Source organism: Cryptosporidium andersoni (genome assembly GCF_001865355.1).
Source record: "Cryptosporidium andersoni isolate 30847 chromosome Unknown contig_11, whole genome shotgun sequence".
NCBI lineage: Eukaryota > Apicomplexa > Conoidasida > Eucoccidiorida > Cryptosporidiidae > Cryptosporidium > Cryptosporidium andersoni.
Window position 1 is genome coordinate 3,133 of NW_027122890.1, and position 13,491 is coordinate 16,623.

At 21.8% G+C, this 13,491-nt stretch overlaps 4 protein-coding genes across 4 annotated transcripts; all 4 read right to left on the minus strand.

Annotated features, from left to right (window-relative positions):
- Positions 1-2,152: 2,152 nt before the first annotated feature.
- On the minus strand, positions 2,153-2,911 carry cand_003470 (uncharacterized protein; the record flags this gene model as incomplete). The annotated part of the gene is made up of 1 exon (XM_067210593.1): positions 2,153-2,911. One exon carries the CDS (start codon positions 2,909-2,911, stop codon positions 2,153-2,155), a length of 759 nt encoding a protein of 252 aa, XP_067067097.1.
- Positions 2,912-4,817: 1,906 nt separating this feature from the next.
- On the minus strand, positions 4,818-6,506 carry cand_003480 (uncharacterized protein; the record flags this gene model as incomplete). The annotated part of the gene is made up of 1 exon (XM_067210594.1): positions 4,818-6,506. The coding sequence occupies one exon, from the start codon at positions 6,504-6,506 to the stop codon at positions 4,818-4,820; it is 1,689 nt and encodes a 562-aa protein (XP_067067098.1).
- Positions 6,507-7,399: 893 nt separating this feature from the next.
- cand_003490 (uncharacterized protein) lies at positions 7,400-8,207 on the minus strand (the record flags this gene model as incomplete). Its single annotated transcript, XM_067210595.1, has 2 exons — positions 7,400-7,765; positions 7,824-8,207. The coding sequence occupies 2 exons, from the start codon at positions 8,205-8,207 to the stop codon at positions 7,400-7,402; spliced, it is 750 nt and encodes a 249-aa protein (XP_067067099.1).
- A 1,254-nt stretch (positions 8,208-9,461) lies between these two features.
- On the minus strand, positions 9,462-12,824 carry cand_003500 (peptidase M16 inactive domain-containing protein; the record flags this gene model as incomplete). Its single annotated transcript, XM_067210596.1, has 1 exon — positions 9,462-12,824. One exon carries the CDS (start codon positions 12,822-12,824, stop codon positions 9,462-9,464), a length of 3,363 nt encoding a protein of 1,120 aa, XP_067067100.1.
- Positions 12,825-13,491: the final 667 nt, after the last annotated feature.

The window sequence follows — 13,491 nt, forward strand, 5'->3', positions numbered from 1 at the left end:
CAATTTTAATTAATTTATGAAATGATGAAACATATTTTATAAATAGATATGAAATGTTTAATATATATTAAATAACAAAAAAAAAATACAGAAATTCTTATTATCTTAATAAATTGATTCACTTAGAAGATCTAAATAATATTTTAACACTAATATTATCTACTCTGATAAAAAGAAATAATTCATCATTATAATATTTCATTTAATAATTTTTTTTTAAATCATTTATGTAAAAAAAACAAAACAAAACAAAACGAAAATTGAAATTTAATTTTTTCTTGTCTTATTAAATTCGAAAATATAATTTCGTCTATTTATTATCAAATAGTCTCAATATGACAAAATATATCCTAGAAAAAAATTCTAATTTATATTGAAGATAATTTTAATATAAATAATATTAATATGAAATCTTTTGAACTTACAAAAATATTAATTATATCTAAATTAAAAATATCTTTGAAATCTCTCTAAGATATTGAATCATATATATTTATGAGAAATTTTGATCAAGAGTCAATTTTAAATAAAGAAAAAGATCCAATAGATTATTTACAAGATTTAAAATATGAAAAATTTATTGATTGGTTTAATATAAATTTTTTTTAAATTATACGAAATTAATGATACTCCAATAACAAAATATTATTAGGAAAAAATATCTATTGATGAAATTGAGTATATTCAAATAGTTTCATAAATAATAATATAAAAAAAATTAAACTAAAATATATTAAAATATTTTAATTTACAAAATAAATTGTATTGAATAATTTTACTTATAAATGATTTATTTTACTATTATATTCTAATTCAGTATTAATATTCCTAATAAAAATTACAATTCCAATTTTATATAATAGACCTTTAACTAATAATATATTCATTATAAAAATCTTAATCTTAATTTAGATGCTAATTTCATAATAATAAATTATCAAATAATGAAAAGGAATACATAAATTTGAATAAAAATAATGTATAATATTAATAAACCTAGAAAGATACTCTGAAATACATACATAAATAACTTATTTAAAAAAATATTTATTCTTAAATATCTCCACTTTTATGAACATATTGCTAATAAATAACTTGCATTTTTTTTTCTATTAATATAATAGAAATAATGAATTTGTGATAATAGTTATATACTAAATAATCTTCATAAAAAAAAAGTATTTGTTTTTAAAATATTAATACTAATACTAAATTAATATTTCTAAAATTAATAAACTTAAAATTTAACACCTTATTTAACTTCTAAAAAGCTTAATTATATTGAATAAATGAAAAAAAAAGTAATTAATAAATAATAGATTATTAATACCTTGAAATATTTGAGAATGTAATAAAAATGTTTTAATGTATTATATATTATAAAATTTTTATATATTAATACTTAAAATAAAATTTAAATATTATCCTTTTTTAAAATGAATAAATATTATAATTAGACTTAAGGTTTAATTCTTAATATCAAATATACTTGTGATACTAAAAGTATTAATATTAATTTCATTTAATAAATTTATTAATTAAATTCTAATTTAATTTTTTCTTTTTAGTTTTAAAATTAATATTTCACATTATTTTTCATACACAATTACTAAAAAAATTTAAAATAAAACAGCAATTAAGTGAAATCACTAAAAAGATTAAACCTATCAAGGTAAACTTTTTTCTAAAAAAGTACTATTTTGACATTATGTAAATTATGAGTGAATAGTGGTACTATTATTATATTAATACTGATCCTAATAAATGAACTTGTAGGTTTCAGATATAAAAAATTCCACGAAATTGTATTCTGAAAATTAATACTAATTATTTTTTCTCTTGTATTCTAATTATTTGTAATCTTCCAATAATGATTATCTTTATTATAAACCTTTTGGTACTATAATAATTCAACTTAATAATAATTAAGAAAATATAACACTTTTTATAACTACTCTGATTATAAATATATTGTTGAAAATAATATATCCAAATATTTTAATTTATATTCAGATGAAATTTAAATTATTATACTTTAATAAAGTTCATAAATCTCCATATTTTAGTTGTGACTCAATATCTGGTCTATGTATTTGATTCATATGTGCAACAGTAAGAGTTCCCATTTTATTTTCTTTCCTGAAGAACAAATCTATTCTCTACTTTTTAATAAATAAACTGAACAACTTAAAAATACACTAATTGTCGAATAATATTTGTCCATTAACTCTTGTTTGTCACTATATTTCACAAGTTGTTTTTTATTTCCTTTGAATAGTTTTTTCTTTTTTCTCTCCAAAATTTGGTCTACCAATTCTTCTATTTTCATTTGAATCTCAACCAATTTAATATCTAAATATTTCAAATTAATTTCACTCCTTAAGCAACTTTCAGGTTTAACTACTCCACAATATTCTAAAATATCACTTAATATTAACTGTTCACTGAATTCTGTCAAACAATATTTTATCATACCCATAATTTCACCTAAATACCTGTTCTTTGATTTAATTTCTTTATTCATTTCTCTTTGTCTATATTTTACCTTAAATACACGCCTTGTTATTTTCGCTTTATGTAACATTTTAGAAAATTTCCTAGTTATTTTAAGTATTTCCAAAACTGTTTGAATATATATATCCCATAAACTTTGTAGATTTGTTTGATTACATTCCATTATTATATTTTTTGGTTGCAATATTGTATGTGTCACTTTTCTTAATCCTAGTTTATTTTTATTTTCAATACTAGGTTTAGTACTACTTATTAGATTACTACTACCACTAGTATTTGGAGTTTCATCCATTTCACTCCTAAAGATAGTAGGATATATAGTTCTCTTTTTAGGTTTTTTTGATTTAATTTTCGCATTATTGGATTTACTTAGATAATTTGTTTCTGGGACTTTCATAGTTGTATGCAAGTAGAGAGTATACATATCACAATATTATCTTTGATTTCTTAAAATCAATTCAGTAAAATTACTAACTTTTATTTGACATTTAACTTTTTGGGTAATTATTGAAATTATAGTTAAGTATAAAATGTATATATGTATTCTCATCTTCCTATAAATAATTTATTTTACAAAAAAAAGATATTTTAATTAAATGTGATTCACTTTGTTCACACAAATTATATAACTTATTGGGTGTAATTTATAAACTAATGTGATTGTTTAAAAAAGTAATACATAATATTCACTATAATTAGACTGACAAGAATCATTGATAATTTTTTTTTATTGTCTAAATATAGTCTGTTTTAATATAATTGATCTTAAAATTCCAAAACTTTTATTTCAATAAATAATTTATATATTTAAAAAATCAATATGTAGTGTGATTAAGAGTAGATTTATAACTAATTTGATATAATTTTAATTGTTTGTATTTAGCTATCTACTTAGGTCTTTAAATGTGTTCTTAATATATTGTCATCTCCAAAAATGTATATGGAATCATTAGTATTGTTGTATTTTATTGGCTGATAATACATTATGTAATTATTATTTAAGACTATAATATCTATTAATATTTTGTTTTAATAATAATGAAATTAAGGCTTTGAAACTAATAAAAAATAAATAAAAATATGAAGATCTTTTAATATTGTTTGATTACTAATTTTTGAGAAACTAACATCTTAATAAGTTATAGAGTATATATGTGCTGATTATATATCTAATGATATCATATTAATTAGTTTGCAAATAATTTTTAATTATGAACTTAAATTATTTATTAAGAGTAATCTGAAAAAAAGAAAATTTATCTAAAACTTTTATTCAATAATAGAGGGTTTAAGGTAAAAAAAAAAAAAAAAAAAATGAGTTTTTGTAATATTTATATTAATTTAAGCTATTTAATTATTTTTCATATTTTATAATGAATATATTGATATAAGGTTCATATATTATTTATTTGTATATTCTACTAATTATTAACTAAAAAGTAGATCCTTAATTTATATGACTTAGTATCCTAAATATGTTTTATGAAATATTATCTAAATAATACATTCTGTAATAAATACATATTAAAAACAATCATCATATTGAAATAAAATATAAACTTTTTTAAATTCCTTAGAAAGTATATTCTACAGCAGGAATCACTGGACATTTACAAATAAATTTTTTAAAATAAAATAAAAAATTATTTTTCACAAGTATCCTCTTAAGTCTAATAGTTGATACTTTATTAATCCAAAATTTTTCTTAGAAAATTTATTATAAATAAGATACTAGTTTGCTTGATTTATATTACTATAAATGGATGATTATTAATAATAAAATAAATATAGCTTAGAGTATTTTGTATTACAAGATATTTGTAATTCATATTTATAATTTAATTAAATAATGAAAATCTTATTTATACTTTACATAATCATACAGTTAATAACTAAAACTAAATAATGTAATTGTCAGTAATATATTTTGGTACTAGTCTTAATATTAACAATTTTGAGATAATTCACTATAGTATATATTAGTAGAGATGCTATTTTTAATTATAATTGGTAATTATCTAATAAATTGATCATTTTGTAGTATATTAAATCCATCAATATATATTATTTTAATATTATTGTAAATAATTGTACAATTAATTAATATATTAAAAATATAAAAGAATTTAATAATGTTAAAAATAAACAAATAGTGAGCTAGGTCTTCAAACATTCCACTTTGATTCTATTAGGTAGTATAATATAATTATATTAATTCCATTTATAATTAAATAAGATATAAATATTTTAAGTCGACGTGGATTATATACTTCATAATGTCTTAATTTGTTCTATTTTCAATGCTAATGGTTCATAAGTCCTTCCAGTTCAACAGTATTTGATATTCCTTCTGCTTCACTATATCTTGAACTTTTTTCTACCACACTCCAATTTTCTTTATTCTTTTGTTCTATATCTAATATATCTTTTAACTCTTTTTCAATATCCTCTAGAGTCCATCCATTAATCCTGAGACATAATATTAATTTTTCTTTAGTTTCTTGAAGTTTATAAAAACAACGCTTTCTTTTCGAAATAGTCTCTTGTTCACAAAGATAACATTTTTCGTCTTTGCATTTAATGTTACAACGAATAAATGAAGTTAAAGAGATATTAAAACACTTCAAATATTTATTTTTTTCTCCTAAAAAAGTTCTTAGACTATCTTCAGTACAAACTCCCTGTTTCAATTCTGAATTTATTTTTATATTTTTTTGCTCTTCAATCTCCGCCTTATTTCTTATTGATTCTAATTTTGCTTTAAGCTTATTTCCAAGTGCAATTTCTTTAGCTTCTTCCTTTTCTTTGGATAATATTGAGGAGATATCAGAAAAAATTTTCTTAGTATTTACACCAAAATTTGTCAATTGTTCTACTACTGATATATTTTGACTTCCTAATAAAACTTTATTACTTGCTTCTTCATTACTTGTTTTTTTATTACTTGCTTCTTCATTACTTGTTTTTTTATTATTTGCTTCAATTTCTTGTAATTGCCTTTTATATATCTCCTTCTGCCAATTACGCCTTTCTGAAGCTGTCCTTAATATATTTCTATTCATTAAATTAAATAGATAATTTTCACATTGAAATATTTGTGTTAATTTCCCTTGAATTTGAATTTCAATAATGTTTATCACTTTGTACAGATTATTTTTTGAATTATTAATGGAGGTGCATATTCTACATATATTACTAACCAACATTTCAGATTTGCATTTTGCACATTTATCAAGACGCTGCTTATCATAATCATAAAAACATCTGTTAATATGTTCCTGAACAATTAATTCGTCATATTCCCTAACAAGTCTCATGAAATCATCTTTGGAACATTTCTCCTCATTCACATCATGATGTTTCTTATACTGATAGTGTATCATATCATATTTATTTATAATATGAATGCACTCCTTTATAATTTTGAGTATAGTTTTCATATCTTTGGATATATTATTCCTTCTCTCATGTAAATCTTTTAGTAGGTTTTGTTTAGTTTTACATAAGTCACATAAACAATCATTACTATGATTATGTTGACAAGAAACATGCTGATTTTCATCTACAATATCTTCTAGTACTGTTCTTCTACTAAATAATAATACAATGAAGTCTCTTAAATAATTTAATAATTCCGCTGTGCATTCTTCTTCAGAAATTGATTTTTCAATTTTAGTTAATTCTGAAGATATATCTAGATTTCCAAGATCATCTTGCAAAATTTTATTTAATTCATTAATTTCACTTCTACATGAATCTGAGACCTTTTGAACTGAAATCTCATCAACAATATCTCTACTAACTTTTTTTTTTTTACTAGCACCATTATGACTCTTATTCTTGTTAAATATCTTATACATAAATTTTAGTAATCTAGGATAGTGCTTTTTCTTTTTATTTGGTATACGCCTAAGTTTGTGAGTCTTCACTCTACTTCTCTCTTTAGAAGTCCCTTTAACTCTTCCTTTTGATTTATATTTCTTAGTCTTCATTTCTAAACTAGAATATACGAGATAATTTCTAAAAGGTTTGTAGTCAATACTTAATTCACTATATTTCAAATCTTTATATAGAATAACTACACTAATAAATATAAGTAATTTTAAACTTTTATTATTATAATAAAAGTTAAACATCTTTTTTTCTATTAAAAAATAATTTATATATATGAGATGTAATTATTCAAGAATTACACCCAAAGATATTTCGTCACACATCATACTAATCAGTATTAACTTTCATTGATTATCCATTTACAACGGATTATTATTATCGCAATGAATAAAATCAAATATTGAAATTCATTCTTTATTAGTTATCTAAATTTATTTATATATCTTCATAACTCATTTTGCAGAAAACCCAAATTTAAATTTATAAAAAAAAAAGTCATCACCCTGAATAACTTTAAGGTGCTCTCAATTTATTTACTTTTTATTTCAAAAAGTAAGATATATCCAATCTTTAAAGTCTAAAATATTTAAAAAAAATCCCATTATTTATAAAATTTGCTAAATATCTTATATTTGGCCCTTCTCTTATTTATAGAACGTCCCCTACAAAAAAGTCAATTATATTTACCTTTACAATATTTAATTTATTACAAAAATACAATTCTTTAGAATAAATTTTTTCGATTAACTCATCCAATTTCCGAATTTCAGTCATCTGACTTCTTTTTCAACTAATAATCTATCTTTTTAGATTGACTTTCATAGCGAAACCAAGTTTTTTTTTGTAATTTCTGGACTAATTTTATCTAATTCAGACGATTCTGAACTTGTAATATATATTTCTGATCTATTTGATCTGTCTGATTTGTTTGTTCTGTTTGATTTATTTAATCTGGTTGATTTATTTGATCTGTTTGATCTGATTGATCATTCTATAATAAATCAAATGTTTTATTATGAAAATAACCGGTAGGTCTTCTTGATAATCCATATCTCCTTAAAGATAAAGTAAGCCAATTTTCACATTCAAGTATGTAATTCCTAATATCTTTAAGTAGAATATGATCATTATTTATTAAATTCGAATATTCCACTAAAGTAGATAGAATTTCCTTGCACATATTACAATAATTAATTCCTTTTTCTTGAGTATTACATTCATTACATTTTAATAAACTCTGCAAATCACTAATAGCTTCTAAATTTAATGCATATTCTATTTGAGAATACACATATTTTGACTTTGAAATCCAAAAATCACCTTCAGAACATGTAGTACTCGGTAAGTTAGGATTATTCTTATATATATATATGATCTCCTTTTATCTTCTAATTTATGAGATACATTCTTTCAACTGGGAATTCATACTCTATAGCTTGTTCTAATAAAAATTGTTCATTAGTTAAAAAATCAATTAATTCACTTGACATCAAATTGTATTTATTTTGCAATATTCCATTAACCACTTCACTAGATTTAGTTGCAATTATTCTCTTTACTAAAGAAGTTTCAGCTTTAATTCTAACATTTGTAGTTAATGAGTTACAAATAGTTTGTAAAATTTCCCATGTATTAATAGAACAATATTTACTTGTTTGTACTTCATACTTTGAATTTGAGACTATATCTTCTGTAATTAATAATTGCTCTCTTAGTGTTATTAGCAAATTCTCATCTATATTTATTTCAATATCAGTTCCCAAATCATGTTCAGGCTGTGTAAGATACTCTAACCTCATCTAGAACATTATCGATATTTAAATCTACTTCACTCAAGAGACTATATTCTTTATGTCGTCTCTTCTTAGCAATAGATATCTTTGATTTCCTGAATACTTTAAAAAAATGTTTAGATATACTACGCAATATATTATGAGTTCTTTATCTTCTATCTTTTCCTCTAGAATAATTGGTAGCTTCATTATCTTCAACTATAATTTTATCTCTTTCATTATCATAGAAAGGATCTCCAGACATTATTCTTATATAAGAAACTTTATATAATATTTCAATGTATTGGAAATCACAAGTTACATGAATAAGATATAAAATATTAGCAATATTGAATAAATGTAAGATTCTCAATAGCCACAATAACAAAATAGTAGAGTAATAAATATCAATTAAGTCCAAAAAGATAACCATACTAGGTTATCTTTATGATCCAAGTAAATCGTGGGAAATAAAGATATTGAAAATACAAGTTCTCCATTTTATCCTATATATATTAAGCGGTGCTCGATTAAATTTTATTTCTAAACATCACGTGAGGATTGTTTTATTATAAAACTTCAAATTAGAATAATTAAAGATTAACAATACAGTCAAATAACATTAATTGTTATATATATTATAAATATCTAATTTTTTTAATTTTTTGATTCTCTAATATAGTATTCAATTTGGAGGATAGATCCAAGTCGTGTGTAATCTAAATATATATACCTTTACAAGAGTACCTAAACTATATTTTATGATTTTAAGAAAATCAGCGGAATACAACAAAGATATAGTTATAGTTATTTTATTTCAGAAGCAAAATATTCGAACAGTATTCTTAAGTTATATATGTTGTCTGACTTAATTATCTTTTAATATGATATTATCTGAGACGTAACACTAAATATATAAATATAAGAAATAGTATGATTAGAACAATCAGAAGTATATGATAATTAAAATGTATAGTTAAAGAAAAGATGAAAATAGTAATATATTACGACAAAGTACATTTACAAGTAACAGTATTATTATAATTAAACTGAAAATAATAACTAAATAAATAAATCTGTTAAGAAAATTGATATAGCTGGTGAAACACTTTAAATATTTAGATTTAAGAGATAAAAACTAAGAACTTCATAAAACTAAATTAAAAACATAAATACAATACATATTATAAACCAACTTAATTTACCTGGTAACAAAAAGGAAATACTTCAAAATATTACATATTTAACAATAAAAATACCAATTTAAATTATAATATATTTTTAATTATATTGTCTATCTTTAAATATATCAAATAGTTCACTATTCTTTGTTAATTTTCTGTAACCTGGAGGTATAAATTCAGAAATTTCCTTCATTGATTTATTACTAATGTTATTTATTTGAATAGCAACCATTAATCTTGGGGAATTAATAAATTTTTTCCATATCTCCAAAAAGTCATCTTGTGATAATTTTTCAAGATAACTGATTTCCATTTCTTGCCAATTAATTGGGCTATTATTTTCAATAATTGGAACATAATGAAGTTTCATTACCTCCAAAGTTTGTCTCTCAAAATTTGAAAGATTTGCTATTGTAGAATATTTTGCTTTTTTATATCTGTTTAACTCAACAAGTGGGGACAATTCAACTAGGAATTTATCAAAGAATCCCTGAATAATATTGACAATTTCCTTAATATTATACACATTAGATATAAAAACAAAATTATAAGTACATATTGATGATGCATAAATACTAGAATAATCAAGTAATGTAATATATGACGGATTATTTGATATATATTGAACAAAAGCTTCATGAAACTCTATTTGTTTGATTAAGGCACTTATTGCATTATTCTCCACATTATTGGGACCTAATTGAAGAATGACATTAACTTGATTAGAACCATACTTATTTCTTTCAAATACATAAGTAAAATGATGAGAAGATGGTAAATACATCATATTAATTATTTTAGATTTTGTCGGTCCTATATATTTAAAATGTTTGGTTATACCAGGATTTGTTGTATAAATATTATTATTAAGTAATGTAGAGAATCTATTTAAATAATAATTTACTTGTATAGGTGTACAATTACCTATAACAATACCTTTGAGTGATGCGTATTTAAGTAAAACCATTACATAATCTAAAATATCTATATATTTAATACTCCGTTCTTCTTTAATTAACATATCAAAAGTAAGAGAATCTTTAGTCAAAATTTGTGATATTTTAGAGATAGAGATATCTTTACTACTTTGATTAACCAACTCCTGAACCATTAATTTAAAATCTTTTTTAGCTAGTGAAATATATGAAGATTTTATAAAATCATGAGGATTAGCCAATAACTTAACTAGTTCACTAAATATATTTGGAAAAGCAGAAGCATATTCAAATATATCAAATCTAATACCAAGTTTCATTGTATTAATATCATAAATAGTTTTATATTCATTTAATACAATATAATCACGTAATGCTGACCTAATATATGCATAGAATGCATGCTGAAATAAATAATTTAGTACAATTAATCTTGGAATATTACTAAACTTAATATTTTTAATATCTAAATCAACTTTTTCAAAATCAAGATCAATTTTAGCATAAATATATGGATTTCTACCATCACCAGGCATATAATATATATTTGAAGCAAATGGAGATATATCCATAGCTGTTAAATTTCCAGAATTTATTGAATCATATTCAGAAGAATTCTTTTCAACCTTTTCTTCTATTGATATATATTTAGCCAAGATATCTGATAAAAGAATAGGATGATCTTGTTTTGTAATATTTACAGTATGTAAAGTTAAATCTAAGTTTCCCAAAAAATCTGGACCTAATTCAATTTTAAGTAATTTTTTTGCTGGTGAATCTGTTATATCACTAAGATTATTTATAATCCTTTCTGGAATTTCATTAACTAAATATTCAGTATGAATATAAGGTTGTATATTGAAAAAAGGAAAATTCCCTACTTTTTTTTTCATAAATAAATTTCCTATTGACATTCCAAATATTCTAAAATGTCTAGCAATACTCCCCCAAATATTTTCATATAATGAATTATTACTTAATAATAAAGAACTCCCACTTTTACTAAACTTTGAATTAGATAAAACTAAAAACATATTTTTAGGGATAAAAAAGTCCAAAAATTTATGAAATTCCACATAATCTACATAACTCATACTAAATGGAGCTTGTAAAATTTTTTCTGGTGAACAGCCTGTATCCATATAAGTCTGAATAATATCACTAGCTCTCATTTTACTTTTTAAACTTAATTTATTTTGGAATGTAACTTCAGTTGCAATTCGAATATGTTCCCATATTAAGTCATCCATTGGATATATTCGAATTACTTCAAAAGTCGAAAATATAGCTTCAAGAATCCTCAATATATTATTATCACCTTTATGGGGTAATTGAATTATTATGACAAAATTCGTAACTCCACTAGAACTTTTTCTAACTTCTGTTGTAAATTTGGTAACCCACCCTCTAGAAATTAATTTAGATCTTAGATCATGCTTTCCTGAAGAAGTAAGTAAATATGAAATATAATTTGCAAATTTATATCTCCAATTACTATCTTGATTATCTATTGGGAAAAATATAAATAATTCATTAGTATCACTATCTATACTTTTCATCTCAATAATCTTTTGAGTTAAATTACTATATGGGTGATTATTTTCACAAAATACATCATAACTATTTATCCAAGTTTTATCTAAATTTGGAATATCTGTAAATAATTTTACAGCATAACTTTCAAGTTTATCAAGAGAATCATCTGATATTATACATAATACCATCAAATTAGCACTATAATTCTCTTTATAAAATTTAACTAATTCCAAATAAAGATTAATATCTTTATGATTCAATTGTCTAAGATATCCATGTGAATAAAATGTCTCATTCTGTCCTTTATATTGAGTTGCAAGAGTATTTAAAAGACTTTCTAATTTATATTCTTTATCATTATCACTTCTTTTAAATAATTTCGAATGATTTATCTGATCTTGAACTGTAGTCTCTTTAAATTTAGGAAATTTAAACAAGCCACTAAATAATTTCAACGCATTCTCTAATTTTTTAGATTGAATTGTAAAAGTATATTCTGTATTTAAGTAATTTATCTTATTTTCATATAAACCATTATTATCTAATACATAATTTATAAATTTATCTTGAGTTTCCACTTCACTCTCATCAGCCATTAATACATCTTTCAATAAAGTAGATAATCCTGGTATTTCTTTTGGATCCATATAACTCCCTACACGAACACCCATGGTTACAAGAGAATTATTATAATTTGAATTTGAAACTAAAAATACTTGCATCTTATTTCTTAATGTAACAAAGCGATATTTAGCAAAATCTCCAAAAGGTTTAATAAATTCCTTATCACCAATAGAATTTACTATGCTGTTATTAGGATAATCTCTAGGATGTTTTATCACTCCATTTAAAGAATGAGTAGTATCTACAAGACTAACTTTAAAACTATTCAATGTATTATTGGAATCATATATTAATACATCTAAATAAAGAGATAGTATCCACAAAAAAAGAAGTCCCCTAAATATACAATCAAAAATTACATCCATAATTAAATAAATATAAGTATTAAGTCAAATGAAAGTGTCTTTATTTTTTAGGTTGGGAACATGCAAATTAGTTTCCACATTAATATATTAGACGTTATCTGTCCCACGGGAATGATATGATACCCACTTGATAAATATATCTAATCATTAAAAATAATAGCATCAACTAATTTTATCATATAATAAAAAATTCTAAGTAATTATTTAAATATAGTTAAAACTTTTTATATTTAGTAATATATGGTAATTATTCTAAAATAATTTATTTTAATATTAACGCGTGAATGGCGCGATATTTTTTCTACTTTTAGTTAATACTACAAATGTGAAACTAGTGTTAATATAAGGCGCTAATAATTTTTGGCATCATTGTATCTAAAAATTCACTTTTTACAAGAATATACCTAATTAGATTATAGAAATCCAACTAAACCCAGATTTAAGCACTAAACATAAATATAATAGCTTAAATAATTCTATTATAAAGAAAAAAAGAATTTAATAAAAATACTTCGTAATAATATTATTAGTACCTTTATTTTAATAGTCTCTTCAGTAAATATTATTAAGATTCAATTTATTTTAATAAATTTACTGTATTTATTATTTTAATTAAAACTACTCTAATTAAATTATATATAGATAATTTTAAAAGTGTTAATAATTG